The 23,225-nt window shown below is 45.2% G+C and overlaps 2 protein-coding genes across 3 annotated transcripts; both read left to right on the top strand.

The window, feature by feature from the left end:
- The first annotated feature begins 890 nt into the window (after positions 1-890).
- On the top strand, positions 891-16,682 carry LOC143470411 (uncharacterized). Of its 2 annotated transcripts, XM_076968528.1 has the most exons (17): positions 891-2,635; positions 2,694-3,123; positions 5,567-5,657; positions 11,898-12,054; positions 12,131-12,217; positions 12,386-12,638; positions 12,719-12,887; positions 12,982-13,171; positions 13,253-13,308; positions 13,533-13,683; positions 13,752-13,900; positions 14,110-14,217; positions 14,285-14,371; positions 14,440-14,540; positions 14,605-14,871; positions 14,956-15,094; positions 15,162-16,682. In XM_076968528.1, exons 1-17 carry the CDS (start codon positions 1,183-1,185, stop codon positions 16,485-16,487), a joined length of 5,214 nt encoding a protein of 1,737 aa, XP_076824643.1. In that variant the 5' UTR covers positions 891-1,182; the 3' UTR covers positions 16,488-16,682. The 2 variants fall into 2 exon arrangements, with proteins under 2 accessions (XP_076824643.1, XP_076824652.1); XM_076968537.1 differs by lacking the exons at positions 891-2,635; positions 2,694-3,123; positions 5,567-5,657 and adding an exon at positions 5,708-8,119.
- Positions 16,683-19,035: 2,353 nt separating this feature from the next.
- On the top strand, positions 19,036-22,443 carry LOC143470401 (uncharacterized). The gene is made up of 11 exons (XM_076968518.1): positions 19,036-19,825; positions 19,883-20,070; positions 20,153-20,387; positions 20,501-20,621; positions 20,696-20,886; positions 20,951-21,068; positions 21,137-21,315; positions 21,379-21,549; positions 21,613-21,673; positions 21,743-21,955; positions 22,079-22,443. The coding sequence occupies exons 1-11, from the start codon at positions 19,336-19,338 to the stop codon at positions 22,296-22,298; spliced, it is 2,187 nt and encodes a 728-aa protein (XP_076824633.1). The 5' UTR covers positions 19,036-19,335; the 3' UTR covers positions 22,299-22,443.
- Positions 22,444-23,225: the final 782 nt, after the last annotated feature.

The following is a 23,225-nucleotide window of genomic DNA, read 5'->3' as shown; positions in this document are numbered from 1 at the left end:
TCCCGACTCACGTAGATTTGCGGTTTCGGCTTAACTTGGTTTCAGGCGGCGGCAACCGCGTTCGGATAAGTTCGGTCCCGGCCAGACAGCAACTCGGGCCCAAACAGCGCAGCACTCTGCTCAAATCACTCAGCAGGCCACCAGCTTTATGTATTTCTTGCGGAGTTATTAAGCGCTGCTTCGTCTTGTTTGAGCGCCTCTGCGCCTGGTTGTAGCAGATATCTGGGATTAAACCATCGAAGCGTGTTTGATGAACGGGTGGAGATTTGCTATTTACGTTTCATTTTAACTGTGCAGATATTTTCAGAGCGAGTTATTTTTAGACGAGGAGAGTCCAGTAAAGTGACATCTTTCAACAAACAGTTAAAATTGACATTCATATCACCAATCCGTGTGAGGTTCAGTCGTCACAAGACCTTCAGTTGTTAAATAAAGTGCTTGAAGCAACCAATTAAATTTAAGAGCCTCACACCACGTGACGGCAAATTGATTTTTTTTAACAATTTCTTTTAAAGATTTAGAGAAAGTTATGACTCTTACCGCCAACTGCGAAAGCCAGACTCGCTACTTGGCAGCTTGCAAATGAAAAGTGATTGTTGTTGGACGCAGAGAGTTGTTCAACTGCGTCATAATCGAAGACAATTTGGCTTTGATTGCAGTCATATTGTCAATAATCGACTACAATCAGTAAAATCAGATGATTTTATGCCGTTGCTAAGGTCAGTTGAGGTCGTTGTGTATATTTGTGCAACGTGCAACGTCATTGCATCGGTAGAAGTGAGGACATGTGGTGTTGTGGTGAAGTCATCCGCTGTTCTTCGCATTCCTACCACAAGGAGTTTGTTTAGAATCTGCAAAAGTGACCCGGTATCGACATCTTGGTGGCGTGGGCGACCACACCGCGTGAGGTCCTTGAACACTTCACGAAAATGTTGTTTGCGGAAATACCGCGCGCGACTTGGACGCTTTGTAGGTCGACAAACAAAATTTAAGAAGCAAACTTAGGTATATTTAATCAAATACTGGCAATAAGCTGAATCATTGTAACTGAGCAAACAGGCAGAAAAGGCAGGACACGTATATTTCGAGTTGAGCCTAACCATGCAATCTTTGTTCACAGCGATAGGACAAATATGCATTGAAACGTAATAATAGCTGCCATTGTACCATGATTATGACGTAATGGATACGGACGACCAGTGGAATTTTAAAGCAACCAGTTGCAACGAATTTGAAGAAAATTTCAACCTGACCGTCGCCTGTGCACCATCTAGCGGAATATATTATTCCGCCCAGTCGCCACCGACAAATGACATTATCAGTATGACGTATGGTCCAGAGGAGCAAGCGAAACTGGACGAAGTTTTGGAAAACGTAAATCAGCTGATCGAATGTCTTAACAATGAACTTGCTGACGACGCATCGCATCAAGACGCCGTTTCCAGGGCAACTCATATAAAAGCTAACCGACAAAACCACGTGACCGGTAGCACGATAAAGTGTGACGTCATAAATACTCGTTCAAGAGGGGATAGATGGGGGACAGGTGCGGGTAAACATCGACGCCGGCGCGATATGAGGGGGGGCTTGGGAGGGGACGTGTCACGTGAGAGCGCGGGCAAAGATAACAAAGTTGAAGAGTTCTCGTCTGATCAAGACGAAGAAATCTCACCGAGGAAAATGAAAGAGAATGACGACACAAATTCCAATTTACTAGATCAACAACCCGTGACGCAATCTTCCACGATTGGCCCTCCAGAAAGCAATAAAGTTCTTTCCAAAATCGTTTCGATCTCATTCAACGAAGGCCAGCTTTTTAAGAGCGGCGTCACAGAGAGCACAGAGCTTAAGGAGTTGAAGAACTCACAGCAAAGTTCGTCTTTCGTCGAACAAGCCCAGTCACAAGACACAGAAATTAAAGAAAACTCTAAAACTTTTAAATCGCCGCAACCCGCTGAGGAAATTAGACCGAGCAAGGAAAAGCAAAAAGTTCACCTCAGCCTGAGCCTTCCAGCCAAAGTAGGTCAACTCGAAAACCAGGTCCTGAAAGCAATTTTGCCGAAACGAAAAACCAGTCGTGGAAAGGGCCCAGAATTGTCGGAACTTTCCGTTAACGGATCAAGTTTCTCTTGTTTTTCTCCGGTGCACGAAGAGAGGAAAAGTAGCTCCGCTTTTACGGCTGGTCCTTCTCAATCTTCTTCCAAAAAAACTTCCAAGAAAATTATAAAATCTCCGTCGACATCTGGAAGAAAGAATTTCCTCTCAAGACAGAAAAAGTTCGGCTCCTATTTTCGTCGCGCTCAAAGCTTCGAGCACAGAAGATCTTCCACCCACGACCAGGAGGAAGACCAGGAGCAAGGAAAGCTTCATTCCGGAAGGAAAGTGAAAGTGCTTCCTCTCGCGGAATCGGTGGAAGAGAGCAATCTATCCTCGGAGCTAGGATCGGGCAGAAATCATCCGACGAAATCAACAGACTCGCCACGTAGGAATATAACCCCAAAGCTCGCGCGACAACCGAAGATATCGGAGGATTCTTCCGCAAAGATTTTAAGAGTAAATAGTTCCACAACTTTCGGTCGGGTAGCAAGTGAAGAGAGCGCCCCCCAGGAAAAGACTTTACGGAGGAAAATATCAGGTAGGTGGCGATGAGTGCCGCATCCATGAAAATGAGTTCAACTGGATTTTTGTTTTAGAAGTCCTTCCATCCTCGAGAAACGAATTTTCTTTGCCCGAAGCAGGATCGCGTCGACGCCGGGCAACAATGGACTCCGCCCCGGGCCGTGTGGCCTACTTAAGCCGAAAGCAACAACCCGAAGCATCGCAGCAGTTCTGGAAGTGGAGCAAACCAGGCCACGAAGGCGACACGAGCGGATTCTTTCCAGAGGCGTCGAGCAAGTGGAACGCGAAGAGCACGAACCGGGTTCGGGCCGCGGTGAGGGAGGCGTACTCCCTCGCTCAAACCTGGGTCGAGATGGACTCGGATAACTCTACCAGAGGATCTCAAGATAGTCTGGATGAGCCCGAGGAAGCGAGGTCGCCTTTCTCGCCGTCGCGACGCGGAAAAAGCGCGGATTATCAGGGAATCGACGGAGCGCGATCATCGAAGAAGGAAAAGAAAAACAAGTAAGTCGCGATGTGATTCTATGACGTCATTTGCGACGTGTTATTTAGTTGAGTAGAAAAAAGAAAATTCAGCTAATTTGAAGTTTTATTTTAACAATTTGGAAATTTGCAACGGCGCGAATGCGAAGAATGCATTGTCACGTCATAACCACGCCATGACGTTGTTGAAATTACTGTATTTCTCAATATTCTGCGAAGTGAAACTGTTTGCGCGGTAATCTGAAACCCTGTTTTCACAAGATGCAGTCTCTCAGTCCTAATTTGAAACTTGAACGAGACAGAATAATAGCCAGGTGTGTCACGTGATGGCGTGAAATCGTCTATAACGCTGGTTATATTCATAACGACGACAGCAAGTTGTTGTTTCCGCTGTCTGCAGAAATTCCCCATTTCACGCTCGAAATTCGTTCCTAGGAATTTCCTTTCAACTCCAACGACCCCATAACCCGCTGTAGTTGATGCAACGAAACGAACCCACTGCTAACTACGTCATAGTAGTCGATAATGGATTTGATTGTGGCGATGAAAATAATCAGAAGCGATGTAACTCCCCCAGACACACACGCCAGCTATTATAAGTGACGCGAGAATAACTCAAATCAGCGTTCGATGACGTGTCGGGATGGATCGTTTGTGACAACGAACTTTGTTGAGATGCGCTCGATGCCGATCGCGCTCGCGCTCGCGACCTCAGTATTTCGAAATGTTTTCGAATGAAACTTCGCTTCTAAGCAACTTCAACTGGGATGCTATGTCGTAATTATCGCCGCCAAAATCCACCACCGCCAATTACGCAATAAAGAGCATGGATTGCGCGGATATGCGGGTAACCACAGATGCACGATACTGACTCCATCTCGCGGCTGATTGTCTTAATAACAACCTTGCTGCTTCACGCTTCATTAATCGCAAAATTGTCACCTGAGATGAAATTATTTGAAGTCACCGCCATAGCCACAGGCCCATTAGTCCGCCCGCGTATTGGCAGCGGCAAATAGTGCAGTTTGAAGGAATTTGCAACACAGCGGAATCAGAATGTGAATCAGAATCAGAATCAGAACACAGCGGAATGTTGCAAACTCACTTCGCCTGTATCAGCTGCATTAAGCTCTGACGTCATCAGTCACGTGAGAAGCACAAACGGTTACTGTCTCCATATAAGGCGTCGGTTGGAGGGAAAATTTTGTAAAAATTCGAGCGTGTAAGTTCAATTGTTATTATTCGGAAACAATCGATCCTCTATTGCGCACAAATGCGTGTTCGCTTAAGCCAGATTCCTCCAATACACGATTAACTGCAATGCGCGCGCGTTAACAAGCGTAGACGTCGCAACAATACCTTCTGTGAGCTCACAGACCAAACATGAGCTTAAGATTTCGTTTGCCGGAGATAAGAAACTTTCGTCGAAATAATTTTAGTTTGTTTGGGAGATGAAGCGATAGTCTCTTTATGACATGTGACAGGCTGATAAGGCCCAATATTGAGACCATTGTTGAGTCATAGAGAAGAGATCAATTAATTGAATCAAATGAAGGATTAGAAAGAAAATCTTGAGATAAGAAATTTAGAATTTTTCAGTTCAACTTGTTTGTATAAGATGTCTATGATAAATCTGAGACCAAAATGACTGGATTAGTCACCAGGTGGAGGTAGAAGGTTGAAAGTTTATGAACTTGAAAAATGCGGCGGGAATCCCCCCTGACCCAGCCTCCCCAAATAGAATGCTGGTCCGTTCAAATCAACTTCACCTTCAGGTAAAGGACATTGTTACGTGGCTACTTAGGCCTCGCGGAGAGAAACTTCGCGCGTGTTTTCGTCTTGAACTTGGAGCAAAAGTAAAAAAGTTTAATGACGTCACTATAGGCTTGTCATTGTTCAAAAAATCTCTTTCGATTTTCGAAAAATTTTGATTGAAAAGTGCGTCATAATTAATTATTACTTCAATTATTATCAATTTCATAACGTCATAAATGGCGGTGATGGTGTCGTGCTGAAATGCAAATTCCCCAGATTATGCGACGAGAAACATGACCGAATATTTTCCTGCTCACACCATTTCCTGTTTTGGCAAGTTAATTATTATGACGTCACTATGCTACATTTTCCTGCTTAAAATCACGAAGCAGCGCGGCCCATGTGGTCATCGTGACGTTAAAGAAGCTTTAAGCCAGCGGCGAGCAGCAAGAGGTTTAAACGTTAGGTGGCATCAAAGAACATAAGGAAGTGACGTAACAATCAAATTTAACTTGCGCAGGAGACGGATTACTAAATTACGTCATCCAAACGTGACGTGGTTAATGCAATTAGTCCAAATCCGTGCTCGTTTCAAGCTAAAGATTGCTTGCGAGCCTGTTGTGGTTTTCATGCCATGAACAAGCTTACAGCATAGTTAGCAGATCTGGTCTAACCAACTTACACTCAGTGTTGTCTATTTGATTCCCAGGTTGCGGAAGACGCTGAAATCTGTGGGAAAATCACCTTCACTTCCGGTATATGACGCCGATGAAATGGCGGAACGAACCTGGAGCCCGGATGTAAGTTGAAATGTTTCTACTTTGCGTTGAGCGAATAATCCGAAATAATTACATAAATACATAGTTAAGCTTATCAAGCCGACATATCTCCAGCGTTAAATGTGTTTCATAATCTGCTGATAGTTGCATAAGTTTAAATAGTTTAGTAGCTCATGACTCATTCATTGGGTTCAGAAAATGACAGTATGCGTTTTCACTTGACGGGCCATGTTTTTGACTGTTTGAGGTTTTAAAGTGGGGTGCTAGTGACAATGACTAGCTACAGATGCTGAATATGTGCGCCAGTGCATAGCAGAAGCTGAAAATGTGCGCCAGTGCATAGCAGAAGGCGGATGGCACGATCCGATATAACATCACGTGACATGACGCAGCATGTTTGGTTTGATTTTCATTTGATCAAGGATTACGTCATCGAACGTTGTTTGGCTCTCGCCTATCGGTCAGCTACATTTCTGGCGTGGCGTCTGTCCTAGTGGATGCAGGCAGCATCATGAAAGCATCACCTATAAGATGATCTTGGAAGGCTTTTCATCCGGCTTTTCTTGAGAATTCCTCCTGAATGAGTCTGATGATGAAAGCAAAAGGGGAGGGTATGTCCTCCCCAGAATGAGATCTTCTCTTGTTTCCTGCTCCGTATGATGCAGTGGCTGGAATCCTCTTAGAACACAAATTCCTCGGGAAGTGGAAGATATTCACGAACTTCTGGGACGAATGCAAAAGTGGGAGAAAATTTTCTGCTCGATTTGGCATCTTGGATCTGTTGTTGCTCCGAGCTTGTTTGTGACGTCAAAAGTCAAAACACGCGAGAACATTCCCAGTCGTCGCATCAATTCTGCACTCGCATCAACTCAACGAAGAATATTTCTGTCAACCTCACATTCTTCAAAGATGAGATGGAATAATCTTCTCTGCGAACAAACATGTATTATTACGTCATTGCAGAAACGCGATACAACTGTCCTGGGCTCGGTTTCAAATCAACAAGTTCAACGAAATCTTGTTTTCAGCCCCAACACATTCCAGGGCAGAACGGGTCATTGCGACCCTAAAATACTTTCTCCAGACAGGGTGAGGGGCGACATGCTGGGCGCAAAAAACAACACAGCGAGCTTTTAAGCGCCGAGCCCTGAAGTTTTCTTGCGTTTGAGGTTGAGTCCAAGTAGGAGAAGGTTCGGCCCCGAATCTTACCAATTAATTTCCTGCAAATTATCACGTTGTGTGTGATTATGCGGTGACGTATATGAAGGAAAATAGCGTGGCAAATGTAGTTGGTATGTTCTTGACGTAAACTAGAATCAGAATCGTCCTCGAAATATTGTCATCAAATTAGATTTAGACGTCGAAATTTTCGCTTAGCTCTTGTTATTGGTCAAGTTTTCGGCGATAAATTCCATATTAAGTCACCTCAGAGCTCACGTGTCGATGTTATGGAAAGTTTTTGAGAAATTTGCTTACATTTTTGTCTAAAAAAGTGTTGTTACACGATGTAACATCGTGTCATTACATAGTTCTGTTGGAATTCGTATCAGCACCGCATTTCTAACAAATGTTTTGATTTGAAGATCACGAGGTCTGTCAACGTCAGTCTGGTTTCCATGATCACTAATTATAAGTCTTAAGTATTTTGTTTTCAAATTCATGCCGCTGCCGCTATAAATTCTCTGCAAGCTTGATATCGGAGTCATTCAAAGTTTGGAAAGTCGACGTTGAACTTGTTCGCGCAAAAGAGAACGAACTTAACAACCAACTTAGCAAAGAGTTGGAATTCTGTTCAGAGATTAATTTGAAAAATGCAGCAAGGAGAGATAAAGTTGCAGCCGGCCTCAAATGGAGGCATCCAATCCCCGCCGATTCGCAGAAAGAAGTCGCATCATCGATCAGTGTCAATGCACAACCTTCGAAAAATTTGCAAATTTATTTCTCAGCAAAGAGACGAAGCTGTGTCCGACGCAGATTCAACTTCAAGCAAAGGCTCGAACCCCGCCTGCATTTCCATAAGTGGGCCAATGGAGGTGCGACACGTCAGCGGATATTCGACCCAATCAAACGCTATGGAAAAATATTTCAAGGCGGCCCCCAATGCAGCGGACATTGCCCCCAAGAACTTTGAAAATTCTCCTCCGATCCGGAGTTCTTTTTCCTCCGAAGAATCGGAAGATTTGTCCCGAGACTACAATCTGTGGCGCCAAGGAATCGCGATTTCGCGTCCCGGACAGGACTTGACCAATCAAGATCCAGCAGTAAAAGACGCGAAACGAGTCGTTTTCAGAAGAAGACATCTCGCTCCAGATTCGGGTCAGATCGAGAATCAACTCCCCAAGAAATTGGAGAGCGAACCACGCGGCGGTTCCAGAAAGTTCACGCGACGCAATTTGCGGAGAAGTGAGCGGATGAAGAAGAAATTGCAGAAGAGTCAGAGCACAGACGATGATGATGACGATAGAGAATGGGCCTATTATGACGTAAGTGAATGTTTTAAAGGTCCAATAAGTTGCGAGAAAGCTAGCTGTAACATGCTTCAGTGCGTTCGTTACGTAACAAAGAGATTTTTTGCGGTCGAAAGTTGTAAGAACTTTAACAGCATTAATTCACTCGAGTGAAATTGTTTTCGGGCAGAATTTTGCTTGGTCTCTTGAAAATCTCTTTTTTTATTTGCCGAGATTCCGGGTCTGGCGCGCTCCACTTTCTCACGGGACACGAATTGTCATTCACTTCCGGTGCGTGGCTCGGAGCAGCGCCAGGTCGACAATTTATTAAGTAAGGTTGCCAGTGGCGGGTAAATGTCAAAAAGGGATTATTACTTGTTCTAAAGATAAGTTTTGGAGCGATTTGTCGCTACGTGAGTTGCCATGGGCTCTTAAAAGGGTCAAAATTACTTCTCGATGAAGTTAGGCTCATCGCAGCTGGTTGCCGGGTACCAGGGCTCGCCCTTGACCAAAATAGTTCAAATATTTAAGCAGCAGAAGGAAGCAGAGAAGCAATAAAACGCGAGCTCGTACAAAGCGGCTTCTACAACTAGAAAGTGCTCGAAAGTGCAACCACAGGCAGTGAAACAAGAATGGTGGAAGGCGGAAAGATGCGAGATGCGACCGATCGGCGTCTTCAGATCGCTCCCTCCTCCCAGGTTGAGAAGAAGAGGTGGAGAAAGGTCAAGGTCATCGTCTCCGTCTTGATGCGCTGGAATAGTGACGTCACAGAGAGAGCGCGATGTAAAACAAAAGATAAATTGCGCAAGAGATCAGGGAAGAGTTCAGAGCAATTATCTGATGAGAAGAGCTGGACGCCCAGTGACTCGGTAAAAAATTTCCTCCCAATTATTTTGCACTGATACGAACCTAAGGGAAATGGCAGCATCGAAGATGAATATTAATCAACCGATTGTTTATTGCTCATGACATACTTGAGCTAAATATGGGCTGTCCTGGTCACCATATCACGAAGGCGTTGGCTGCCAGTTAATCAGCCGGAGTCGAGAAGTCAGGGATTAGGCGCCCGCATAGTTCCAGGAGCTCGAACAACAAACTTAATATTTCCCGAAACTCCTTGTTTGTTCACTTTCTTCCAATTCCTCTGCGCGCATTGACGTGAGATCTCAGATAAAATGGAATTAGAATTTCTCCGTTTGACGATCGACGCCCCGATCGCTAAACAAACGAAACGTCACAATGCCAACGCGATTGGTCATGAAAACAAACACAGTGTCTTAGTGATTTTTATAGATTTCTTCAACGAAAACTCAACATTTGAAGTGAATTAAAGCGTTGAAAGATGAGCGAGTATGTGCGACTATTTTATGTGCAGTTTATTTTCACTCTTGAGCGGTCTGTTGTGAGTCAGGGGCGACTGGAAATGCGATCCTAGTTGCGCAGATTTTATTTTCTAGTGATTACTTCCGGAAGTTGGTTCGACCAAAATCGAACCCTCGCATTCTTCGCTCACACGCAAGTAAGTCGATATTTGTTTGAAAGTTTCTTTCTATTCATACTTTTGACGTCATGTTCCGCACCACTGCGGCAGGAAGTATATAAAAATCACGTGATTAGTGAAAAAACGACGTGAAAGGCGGCAGGAAAGTTAGGAAACTAGCTTTGAACTTTTCGCGGTTGAAATATTTTAGCGTGTAAAAGGCTGTTACTCGGTGTAAAAGCTTTGTCGCCGCTCTCGCTGATGTGTTACGTCACAAATGGTTGTTTGTCGTCCAACACAAAACAAACCGTTTTGCGAAGTCGTAAATCCGCTTTGGGCCGTTGAAGCGAAAATCTTGGATTGCCAAGTGCCTGAAATGACGCGATAATGGTACTTGACGTCACAAAGCTTTTGTCGTTCAAACCCGCGCCATGGCGAAGGATTTCTGCTTCTTTTATTAATTAAGTGGAATATTTCCGCACAACCGCCATCGCTTGCTCAGGCTCCAGTGGATATCCTTGCCCGAGGTCGCGCGCGGTAGTTTGTTACGTCACAAAATAGGTGATAGATTCGTGCCAGGGCAGCTGGCTTAATATCTTGGGCAAGTTCTTTTGATATTTGCACGGGTTGTATGGATGGCGTTGCAGTGATCGAGCTCTGAATGGTGACTATGATGTCACAATGCAAACGCGCCCTGCACTCAGATGAAGCCTGGACAACGAATAGCGGTAGTTGAGTGCACTGAGCCAAGGAGATGGCAGGAAAAGATGAAGACTTGGTCTTCCAACTTCCCTGGATCTCTGATGATCAGCTCGAGTTCTATAGAAAACCAAAGCGCGCCGATCTCGAACCCTTCCTTCCTTCATCCGTCTCAAGTTCAGCTGACAAGTATAAAAGTTGCCAGGAATGGAAGTTGAAGGTCAAGTTCATGTCGCACGTGAGAAGCTCATCGGGGTCGTGCAGGGTCGGGAGAGGTCAGTTCCGGCCCCGATATTCGAGCGACGGGACCTTGGATATCGCCTGGAACCGTCCACTCGCCTGGATCAAGAGCAGCCGGGAGCGGCTGGCCGATCACGTGATCGTTTCTAAGATTAAAGGCGCAATTCAGCGGAAGTCAGCTTCTGACGTCATAAAGAAATTATGCACTGGCGGACCAATAGAAAACAAGCAAAAAGTTTCAAACAAAAGACAGCAATCGGTATTATGACGTAAAATTATCTCTCGAAATAATTTATACGAATAAGGACAACTCACTAAATGACAGACTAAATATTGATCAAGTTTTATTTCGTACAAACTTAAAATGACAACTTATTTGGAGAGACGAAACTGACGAAAAATCGCGTGTGATATTATGACGTAACAAGCATCGACATGAACTAGAGCATTTGTTGTTGTTGGTAAGTTCCAACTTGACGTCATCTGCACTCGGTTGCGTTTGAAGTCTGCGTCATAAATCAATCGTGAAATTTAATAAAGTAATTTCCTTTCTCCGCTGGCAGAGTGGTGCCTGCTGTCGGGAAGGTTTGAATATTTCGCCACTCAAACGGCACCAAGCAATTTTCCTTGTTTCTCATATTATTGTGTAACAATCTGCCTCTATTACGTGTTTTCGCAATAAGCAACTTCATTCAAACGCAGAGAACGGCAACAACAGACTATCGATTCTCGAAATCTCAAGAAAAAGTCTAATTTAATTAGCAAACGGCAACGAAGTGGCTAACCGCGCTACTTCTTTGATCAGATTTTCAGGCGCCATTTACATTCAGTGATTTCTTAGAAAAGTTCATTGATACGACGCAAAATCCTTTAAGTTTGAGATTGCGAGGCCGCATAAATCGCTTTTCTTTCAAACAAGTGCCACGGTTTGATTTCACCCGCGAAATGTTAAAGGCTCATCTGCTCAGTAGTTTAGACTGGATCCATAAACCAGTCATTGGGACTAGTCAGTTGGCGGTAAGAGTTGCTCTAATCCTATCATTATGACGTCATATAAGGGCTCATGGTTTGTTAAGTAGCTGAATATTTGCTAATAGGCGAGGACAAAGGAAATGTGCAAGCTCTTGTTTGTTTTCGTCTTTGAGCTGGTTTGCTCGTATCGGCTCTCAGCAGCAGTGCGCACTTTTTGAATTATTGCGTTTGATACTTTTGCTTATGACGTAACTATACTCTGTAATATAAAGATTTCGACAACTATTGCTAACAAGTATTGTAACATGATAAAGAGCACGCATTGTTTGAAAACAACGGCACGCATCGATTTTCTGTCATAGCCAGGAATTGATTCGTTCCGCGGCCTGACATAATTTTAATGAGATTCTCTTCTGTTGCCAGGGCAACTGCAGCTGGAGCAACATGAGCGGAAGAAGAGTGGAGTTGGGAAGCACGAGGCTTCTGAGTCTGTCAGAGCTTGAGTGCGACGCCCTCCAGAAGGTCTCGGTCCAACGACTCAATAACCTTGACCTTGGAGTCGCCATCGTCGCCCCCAAAGGTAATTTCAATAGAAATAAGATAAAGTTGATGACGTTAAAACTGAACTAAATTTGAAGTGACTCATTTTTATTCAGACGAGTCCAAGGTGCTCAACCGTAAGATTTCTATGAAGAAGAAATACGGCGTCACCTTGACCTTGAGGGACAAGAACAAAGAGAAAGGTGAAACCTCGGTTCCAATAATTTTAATCGATTTCGCTTTGGTCTTCCGCCAAATGCTACTTTGGGTCCTCCCCGATTTAAATACTTCGCTGACTTTGTAGATCGCGACCGTGTCCAAGTAATTCGCGATAAATAGAGTGTCATTGTGACGTTGTTGCTCTTTTAAAGGCGCCGACCACGTCTTCGGAATTCCGCTGCTCAACGTCGTGGAAAACGACCAACTTCTCCGCCTACAGAAGTCCGCCTCGTTCGCCGCCTCCCTCGATTATTCGTCCACTAAGGAGATCGCCGCCAACCAAGAAATGACGTCACAAACGGCCAACAAAGCGTCGAGCGAAACGAGCAGCTGCACCGGAAGTTGTTCGAGCATCAACAATCACCATGGCAACGAGCAGATGAGAGTGAGGCGCCCTCTTGTTAGGTAAATTATCGAACTTTGCCTTCCTTCGAAGCAATGGTGGCAGCATTGAGACCAAGCTAACCTGGGTTGCTTTCAAGCAGATCGTCATCAGCGGAGAGCATCAACGTAGATTATACGTCATCGTCACGCATGACTGAAGGCGACAACGTGTTCAGTCCCACCCTGCCACTGGAACACGGTCAACACGGCTCGCCGGGTTCCGCTCCTACCTCGGCCGCTTCGACTGCGGCTCGACCTCTAAAACGGCGGGTACGAAACAGACTTTGTTACTATGCTCGCTATGATATAACGATGTACACAACGAGGTCACGAACTTGCTCATCTCAAACTTTCTGATGCGCAGGGTGCAATTGCTGCCGACTCAATAAACGAGATTGATCCCTATCAGTCCCAGCTGCTAGAAGCCTTGTCCCTGTCCGTATCAGGGACCACTCACAGCCAACGACGGGAGAAAAAACGCTCTCTGCTGCCACCTACCATGGCGCAGGTGCCCTACGTTGTCCAGAAGTGCTGCGACCACATCACCAAATATGGTAAGACCTTGACGTCATGGCATATAGAGTTAATAGCGTTTGTGGTCCTGACCTGGTTCCTTAATGCTTGTTTCTTCGCAGGACTGGCCGTGACCGGTATTTTCCGCATCGCGGGGTCACGAAAGAGAGTGAAGCAGGTGACGACAACTTGTTTTTTATTTTGTTCCACCGCTTTAAAAATTTTGTTTTTGGTGAATTTTTGCGAATAATTCAAAGAGTTTTAACTTTCTCATAACACTTGTAAAATTCACAACTTGTTTGTGACCGATTGTGACCTCACTATTAGGTAACAAACATGTGTCACTTTCCAAATTTGTGACAAATACGGGACGCGGCGTAAATATTTGAACTTGTCTTTCAGCTTCGCGAAGAATTTGACCTCGGCGTCGATGTCTCCATCGATGAGGACTACAATCCGCACGATGTCGCTGCGCTTCTAAAGGAATTTTTCCGGGATTTACCGGAAGCACTTCTCACGCGGGAGCTCTATCCAGCCTTCATCCAAACATCGAGTGAGTACTCCTTCTGCCGGTGAAAGCGCGTTTTGGAAAAGAGAATTGATTATGATGTCATATTCCAGAACTTGCAAAGAGCGAACGGATGTCGTCGCTTCGATCCCTCATCTGGCTCCTCCCGCTCACAAACCGCGACACCCTGCTCACACTCCTCAACTTTCTCGCTCTCGTCGCCTCTCACGCTGACGTCACCACTGACGACGCGGGAAACAAGGTAATGGCGTCACGGAATTCGAATCGATTCTTGAAATTTTTAGAACTATGCGTCACTGGCGGAATGCACAGATCGATAATAATCACGAAAACAATCGTGAACGTTGTTGGCTTTGCTAAGTCAAGACAATAAATATTACGTCATGCAAACGAGGCTTTAATCATGTTAATGACGTCAGTTCTTATTAATTGAAGCTGCTTTCGTCACAGGTGCAGGGAAACAAAATGGGAACCGCAAACTTGGCGACCATATTCGGCCCCAATATCCTGCACAGACACAAGAAGTCGACTCAGTCCAGCAACGAAAACCAGTACCAGGTGAGTTGAGCGACTTTTCTATTCTTGCTCCTTACCGCGGGAGTCTCAATCTTTGTTCATTGATCAGGTGCAGAGCTTGGAGAAAGCGGAAGACAGCTCAGCGGTGATCAAAGTTGTGGAGGATCTCATCAACAATCAAACACAGCTCTTCCAGGTGATTATCTCACATAAACATGCGTCATATCACGCGAATCATGTTCACATCATGCTTCATATGATCAGATCCCGAAAGATGAACATGATCAAATGCTCCGTGTCTTGAAAGAAACGGATCCGGAAGCGGTGGACTTTCTCTTGCGGAGGAAAGCGGCAAACCACATGAGGTGAGTGATCTTGCTCCAACTAAGGAAGTTTTTGGTTAAAATTTTAAATCTTCTTCGTTGTTAGAGAAAAATCCAAATTGTTAACCAACAATTCGGCCACGCCTCCTGCATCGAGAAAATCAAACCAACGTCACACTTCCGACATTCATCCGTCACAAACTGATGGCGTCAAAATAAACGGACATCACGACTCGACGTCAGATGAATCGGTGAATACCCCAAACGAAGAAGAGAGAGTGCACTCGTCTATGAGGCTGAGCTACCAGCAGGCTACTGGGCACCTCCCCTTTATGGAGGGGAGGAGAGACAAAGCAGCCAAGCTCAAGTTCAAGTAATTTCTTTGATATTCTTGTTCTACCATCGCCGCAATCACAGATGGCCATGACCTTAGGTAACCTTGAACTTGTAATCTCAGGCCACTTCTGAAGAAGATTTATCAATCGAACACCGATTCATCGGACTTAGATGAGAAATATGAGAGCGCCAACAGCAGTGGCTTGGATGAGACCTCCGATGACGTTTTGAATGAAGATAGTCTTCAAGCAACCAATGACGTAAGTATTCGTAATTTTTTCATGCTCTCTGTTCCTCACGTGATTTAATAGTTCTTGCTTACTTCAGAATGACGTCACCAAAGACAAGAGGCGAGTTTCCACGTCATCGATGTTTTCGTTGAGTCATGTTCAAGATCGATCGATGTCGTTTACAGATGATGACTTGCAAGAAATTCTCGGCCCAAACACGGAAGAAGCAAACGATTGTGACGTTAGCAATTCCAACCGAAGCAACTGGAAAAGCCGGGAAACAAGTTTTGAAAATAGCTTTAGAGATTTACGTAATAATGACGTCACACTCGACGAAGTGCAAGCGACTAACTCGTCGGACTCCGGCGTGTCGCTCGATTTTTCGAAGAAACTGGATAATTCCTTCCCGGACTTTGTCAAGAGACGAGGAGGATTTAGCCTGGCTCTCCAGGGCGCAGCTTCTGGAGCAAGCACAGATGATGCTTCCTCCGAAACCACCGAAGCAACCGTCATAGAAGCGACCCCCTCTCACGAAGTCTGGCCTGAAAAACACGGCGATGACGTAGCACAACAATCGTACGACAAGCATGACGTCAGTGATGACGAAATGAGGATAGAGAAGCGAGCTACGTCAGAGCGCACAATGTACGTGTCTCAGGCGCGCATGCGCGTCACCAACAATCCGTCTGCTCGAATCAACAAGAGCGATTTCAACAACAACAACAACAACAACAGAACGACGAGACGACGCGCGAGCCAAGTGCTCCGACTGTGTCCTGAGACTGTCTCCAAATTAAACGTTGCTCTAAATCAAGGCCTGGAAGAAAACACCGATAAGCAGCAGTGGGTTCGAGGTGAACCCCCTGTGTCGAGAAAACACTTGGCGAGTGGGTTAAGTCCAAAACTGCACCGTCACTATGGCGGGTCAACTTCGGTGCCCATCAAGATAGCTGAAAGGAAAGAAGACGAAGGTAAAAGGGAAAGAAATTTAACCCTGCCCGTCAACAACATAATGCGGGGGCGTGATCAGTACATCAACGACCCCCTGCTCGGGTACCGGCACAAACAGGACCCTTTTATTCGGAGAACGTCGGGCAGCAAAACCCCGACCTCCCCGAATCGAAACTTCTACCCGAGCCATAGAACCAATGAAGCTTTTCACAACGAGCCTGCTAGGAACGCAACGAGGCGGTACAGCAAGGACGACTTGAACGTGACCAAAGACAACCCTCCTAGTGGATCACGATGGACATCGGCCGGTTTCATCACTCAACGACCGGACAAAATCGCTACAAAGGAGGCGCAAAAACCTTATGGGGCTCGATCTGAACGTGGTAGAAAAGCCATGCAGGCTAATGATGGCCGGGTTCCGTGGCAGACGACCGTGAAAGACCGACCACAACTCCCCGAGACTCTGGTATAAATTATTCTGATCACTGTGCACTGATGTAAAGTCTGATATTGCTTCTTTTCTCGTCGTTTTAACCTGAAGCAACTTGTACCAAAACTATGTCGTATTTCATTCATACTTTCCATCGTCACTCTGTTGGTTTAGCTGTGCTATCTCCGCGCCGTGTTTACATTGCTGGACAAGTCAATAAATACAAGAAAAAACGTTCTTTTCTGGTTAATTTATTGAAACCGATGCTAGAAAGTCAGCGGTATGGTCAGCGATGCGTTCACACTGTTCAATTTTTTCATCAAGGACTTGATATAATTAATTTCAAAACTTGCCCGGAATGAGTATGTAAGAGTCGGAAAGCGGCCATGTCCGTCGCAAAACCTCCATCAGCAGTCAGCAATTTATTCACACGGACCACGAATACGCACGAAGCATCGAAACAAATTTCTCGGTTTATATCCTGACCCATTCCAGGGTCACTCCTGAGCAACCCACCACCATAGATATCTTAGCCCACCACCCGCTTTCTGTGGAGGGAAACGTTTCGCGGCCTTTACTAGCTAGAAGGGGTCTGGAACGTTTCATGTATTTCTCCCACGTCGTTGGTTTGTGCGTTTGTTCAACTTCTATCGTAACTTTAACGCACTCGTCTTTGAGATAACAAATGAAGTATCGTGTGGACTGCGACAGGAAATAACGGAGCAGCAGTACTAGTTGTCCCTATCACATACAACACATAACTGAGTGGTTGAAGTGGTTGATAACTGAAGGGTATGTATGGTGGCGTGAATGAACCGCAGTAGATCTCTACAGACACAAAGTGAAATGAAACGAAACCTCAGCCCAATAATTCTTCATGATACGGGTTTGTGTGAAACACCGAATCACGCTTTTCATTAAATCATTTGAACAGACACGACATTCGAGCACGTCTTAAGCTTCACTGCGAGGCTGCAGGCCAGCGCTTAAGCTCGGTACGAACGTGGCTCAAGTCACAATTAAACAACTCGTTTCACGCGCAGGTCTCGCATGAGTGGAAAGTGGTATTTCACTAAGCCCATATGCGCGGGGCCAGTGTTGAGCTCAGCGGTGAACAAAGTCCCATATCCGGGGAACTTCTCAGCAGAAGTCGATTGAGATTGAGAATTATAATCAACTGATAGAAGACGACAAACGCAGCAGCTTGGGGCGACGCAAACTAGACACTTTTGTGACGGGATTATTTTATGCACCCGTTTTATAGCCACCGTATCGTTTGTTCGCACCACTCCTATATTTTAGTCTAGTTAAATGTGTGGGTCAGCTCTTATTTTTATTCGCGTTGTGTCTTTTTTATGCATGCTTGTCAGGTTTTAGGTTTGCTCACGTGATGCTGTATTTTACTTATTTATTTGTACACGCGTTTTTAGTCGATCTTTTGTGAGTGATTGTGACCCCTAGGGCCTAATTGGTGTTTAGCGTCCCACGCTGATTCTATGATTGCGTGGAATTTGTTTTGGTATGGTGTTTCGCTCGGGTATAGAGTGGTGTTTCAGTAACGTTTGGTTGATATAGCAGAAAGACGGATGTTTTTACCTAAGAGATATGCCATTAAATGTGAATAAAGAAGACAGAGCTAATTGACTAGCTGTAAAGCGGGAAGGTTCCTGGTAAAGAAAGTTTGGTTACACTTTCACCGGCTGGCGATGATGGCGTTTACACTAACCACTGTTAAGAGATGTGCTCAGTTTATGACAAATGCGGGTAGAAACGTAACTTTAACCTCAGACTAGAAAGCTCAGGGTAAAGCCACAAAGCGTGAAGAAATTTAAACCGAAGCGGGCTGATGTTCGCGCCTGCGCCGCGAGAACTTCTCTGCTACTCGAGTGCGCGTTGAAATATTTAAAAAACTTTTCGCTTGAAACACAATAGCAAACAATGTTACGTCAGAGGATGAGCATAATGCCAGGGATAGGGGATTATTTTACTCATTTCCGTGATTTGTTGCTGCTGTTCAGTGACAAGCCGACATATTCGCAGGCACCTAAACACACAGCATGACTCGATGTAGCTTGTGTAGCACGAAGGATGTGTTTCGAATGCTCGGTGAAAAAAGTAATTGAGAAATATTCCAGCAAGGAACACCACAGGGGTCAAACAAGGTCATAGCAAGGTAATGTTGAAGCAAGCATGACCAGGATTTTGTCCTACTCGCCCTGGCGTGAAATTTCACTGAGCCAGCACCCAGCAACAAGAACCTATGTGACGTAAGCGCGTGGTGACATGTGCGCTGCTGCCCGATATTCACACGATTATTTGAAGATTATTTGTCAAGCCATTGTGCTCGAGGCAACGCGCAGAGATAAGCGCAAACGTGGCTGACAAAGCTCATACTTTGTAGAGAGCAGGTAGTGGTAATTACCAGGTTATTAAACTTTGCAAAATCATCGTCTTGCTGAGGGCAAGGTGTCAACAAACAATTCAAAAACCTGTTAATATAGAAACAGAAATTAGCACTAAATCACGGAAAATAGGTCGCAGGGAAGGTAATTCAAATAAAACCTTTTGGCCTAGATTTAGCCTAAAACATCAGATCAGTCCGTTCCAAGTTGCCAAGCGCTTAATTTTGTGTTCGATGCCTCAGTGCTGTCGAGCTGCTACAGGCTTCTGGTTACCAGCTGTGTAGGAAGGAAGCAACAATTCGAAGTGCGATTGAGATGACGTGATGTGCTTTTTTATTCTCAGGTTACCGCCAAATACGTCATGTCCTGATAAATAAACTCTCTCAGCAAAGCGGCCAACGTTGGATTGATTTATGTCAGCGTGACGTGTTGCATTGTTATTGGTGGATTAAGTGACCGATCTAAGTTGACGGTAACTGCCGGAAGAGATGTTTCGAAAACTCGCCCTGACCTTGAAACGTCTGATGCGGTGGAAGAGATCGCTCCTCCTCCTCATTTTCCTCCTCTTCTCTCTCTTTTATCTCAAGCACCTCTTTTCCACTGACAACGTCACCTGGAAATCACTGAGTAAGCATGACCTTGCAAAACAAGATGACGTCACAGCTGACAAAGAGAAATGGCGGACAGTGTCACGTGATGAGCTTGGGGGATCGACGACGGCAGGATCAAAGAAAGTCAAAGTTGATCGGAGCAAAACTGACGTCAACGGCGATCAACTGAGTTCGGTGGATCATTCAATCTCCATAGACACCATAAGAGGAGTAGGAGAGCAGGGAGGCGAAAATCCATCTGGGAGGATGAGTTTGGAAAGGAACTCGGAGATGAAAGAAAACGAAACAGAAGAGGAATTTATGAGCAGGATGGAAGACCGGATGAAACACAGGAGGGCGCTGCTGAGAGACAAATGCAATGAACTTGGTAAGAAGATGCAACCGGTTGTGATGTCTATGGTTTTCACCCAATTTTGCTTCTTAGGGCTCAACCCTGGCAACGAGGAGTTGATTTTGTGGCGCTGGCCGCACCCACGACCCCGGCCATGGACCTTCTTCTCGGAGAACTATCGACTCATGTACTGCGAGATCCCCAAGTCCGGATGCACCAACTGGAAGAAGATAATCTTGGTCCTTAATGGCGTCATAAACAACACTGATGACATCACACAAGTAGGTTCTGGCTTAGTTCGATTTGACTTGATGACGCAAACATCAAAAAATTCCGAGAGATGTTTCAACTATGACGTCACAGGCGAAGGTGCATGTAGCCAAACTGGACACGGTCGGGTTCAGACCGCCACCGTGGAAGCAAAAGATCTATGAGAACTCGACCAAGCTGCTCGTGGTTAGAGAACCATTTGAGAGGATGGTGTCCGCTTATATGGACAAAGTTCTTCCAAAGCCACCCAGAGGACAAGCGATCTTCCCCAAATTTTCGGCAGAGGTCGCCAAAACGTACAGCAAAAGATGGAAGGATCCGACAATTTGTGAGTTGTGCTCGATTATTCGGCAACAATGACCCAATTTAACCTATAACCTTTCCACTTTTTGTTTTCGATAAAATGTATTTTTTTAACGAGTTGAACCTTATATCTTGTAGATGGGAACCAACTCAGGATGGTCACAGTGTGTGAACACCGAGAAGCCGTGCTACAATGCCCGCGATCTCACCAAGCAATCTACGTCATCAACGCAAGCTTCGGACGAATGGATGGCTCGACGTAAGTGCTATTGTTAGGTGATAAACATTTACTCCTAGGGGAATTACTACGTCACAAATAAAGTTTTTATCAAGGTGCTTGACCAAAAACGCAACGTCGAAATGGCGGGGAATCCCCTGCATGTCGCAGTCTGCTTTCATGATTACGTCAGCATTGTGCAATGGAAAGCAGAAGTGTGACGTAGTGGCTTCAGAATATCAGTTCGGGGCACTCAGGGAATGCGTCGGCGTCACAAAGTACCTCTCCCTCATCTACAAATGCGTGTGTGAGTCGAAGTAGATCGAAGCTGCTGCACTTTTGCGCTTTCTTATCTTGTCAATCTCTTGCAGCCACCGAGCATCTGGACAATGCGACAGTCTGCCAGCCCAGGACTCTCACCTTGCAATGCCCGCCTGGTGGCGCCCTGTCAATAGGAAAAGCATTCTATGGCCGCACAAACAATGTGACGTAAGCATGTAAAGTATAAGCGTAAAATAGCGCCACACGCCGGATTATATGCGCCTCGATGTTTTCAGATGTCCCTACCCTGGCAGAATGTTAAATTTAAAATGTGACGAGCCCACCGCCACACAAGCTGTTAGTGGCGCCTGCAATGGCAAGGAGTCATGCACTATTGAGGCCACGCCATACTGGATACAAAGTAGCAGCTGCCCCTCCACAAGAAAATACCTACAAGTCTGGTATTCGTGTACAGGTGAGCTCATGATGTTGCATTGGGGCTGAGACGGAGACAGAGTTCAACTTCCTTGCACCACAGGATCGCTCGATGTTAAACCAGCAGTCGTTAAGATGTCGATGGTGAGTGAAAGGGTTTACCGAGAAGCCGCAAATCATTCGCGAAACATTCGCTCGTTGGAGGTGGGAGAAATGGAAAGGGGAACAAATGAGCGAAGTGAGCAGGGGCTTCCCCCACGCAGATCACAAACAAGTGAGCAAATTTGTTACCGGCTTCGTTCAATGATTCAGTTTTTTTAACCGAGGAAACTTTCAGAGCCGCCCAAGCCGCCAGATGCTCCGGGCAGAGTTTACAAGAATCCCAGTTATTTGCACAGGCGAGTCTCATCCCTCAGTTTGCTATAAGCTGTCACTCATCTGACCTAACCATGTCGCATCCCTCGCAGATACTTCGACGTCCAGGCGACCCCCGACGACTTCGCCTCCTACCTCGCTGACCCTGCTAATGCTGACGTAGTCAATGACGTAATGGATCACGGCAGTCCGACGATGAAAATGACCAGCGTACGTCACTGGCAGAACTATCACTCCCTGTGTTTGCCTTGCCATATTCATTATGACGTCATCGCTCACATGGAAACTATCGAAGAAGACGCGCGGTATGACGTAATAGCTCAAGGATGTTCCGTTCAAAGCAAATGAAAATTAAGATATCCTATACATCTATCACTTCCTTAGGTACAGTACGTTTGCATGAACTCAGAACATATTTTCTTTCCCAGATATCTCTTAAAGCGCATTGGGGCTCCCCCGGACCTGAAATTCCCGAAAGGTTATGACCAGACTGGGCAAAGTTCGACGTCACAGGACGCGGTCGACTCATATTTTTCTCAATTGAGCGAAGAGAAAATAAAGAAACTTTATCAAGTCTATAAAGCTGACTACGAGTTGTTCGGATATCCAGCACCGAGCTACGTCAAAGCTTCTGCGGAGGGAACTTAGAGAATGTTTATTCTGCGTTTTAATTTTATTTATTAAATTTATCGTTTCCAAAATAATTTCAAAGCACTGTATGGGGTTATTTTAACGGCTGCTGCACTTTGTCGCGTATTTTATTAAAATAAAAAAAGTTCTTAATTGTGAGAAATTGTGAAAAGACAGAGCAAAGGACGCAACAAACCGTGAATCGAGAGAAGCAGATATTCGTTGAATCACAACCTGGCAAAGTTGTTGCAACGAACATGAGCGGCCGCAACAATCAAGGTTCATTTTAAAGCGTATCAAAGTAGATGATGAATTTAGAGAAATATTGACCATAGACCACGTGTCTAAACATGGCGGCGCGAACAAAGAATATTTGAACTTGACTTGACTCTGAACTTGTCTTTCATCTGGGGTCAGTTGGACGAGCTCCAAGATCTTGAGAACATCTTCTAGCTCACGATCTCGTTAAAATTGTGCAGACGGTGAAGACGAGATTCGCGTTTTGAGACAAAAAGGTTTTCGCTTCATAAGAAGAAAAGTCGCGATCGATTATGACGTCACCATGAGCTTTGCATCCATCGGGTCCACCTCGGTGGTAGAAGGTGAATTGTGACGCTTATGTTGCCATGACGATCCAGAACCAAACGTCTTGCACAAAGCCGGTCTTGTTTGCTTAAGAATTTAAAATTTGCCGAAACATGTTCAATTTTCTTTATCTTTGGTCCTGGGGCGTCAAATTAAACTCACTGTTGCTCGCTTCAGATTTTGCAGAACGAGCCAGGAAAACTTTATCAAGTTTAGAAAAGGAGCAAAGTCTACTCATTTGGAATGGTTAAAAAGCTCGAAATATCAAGGGCGAGATAAGATGAGCTTCTGTGAGTTCACTTTCAAATTCTCTAAACGTAGAGAAGCTATAACTTCGCAGAAACTACCAACTAGGCCGCG

The sequence above is a fragment of the Clavelina lepadiformis genome, chromosome 1 (genome assembly GCF_947623445.1).
Source record: "Clavelina lepadiformis chromosome 1, kaClaLepa1.1, whole genome shotgun sequence".
NCBI classification, from domain to species: domain Eukaryota; kingdom Metazoa; phylum Chordata; class Ascidiacea; order Aplousobranchia; family Clavelinidae; genus Clavelina; species Clavelina lepadiformis.
Note: the sequence above shows the minus strand (reverse complement) of the source record. Positions and strands in the feature narration are given on the sequence as shown.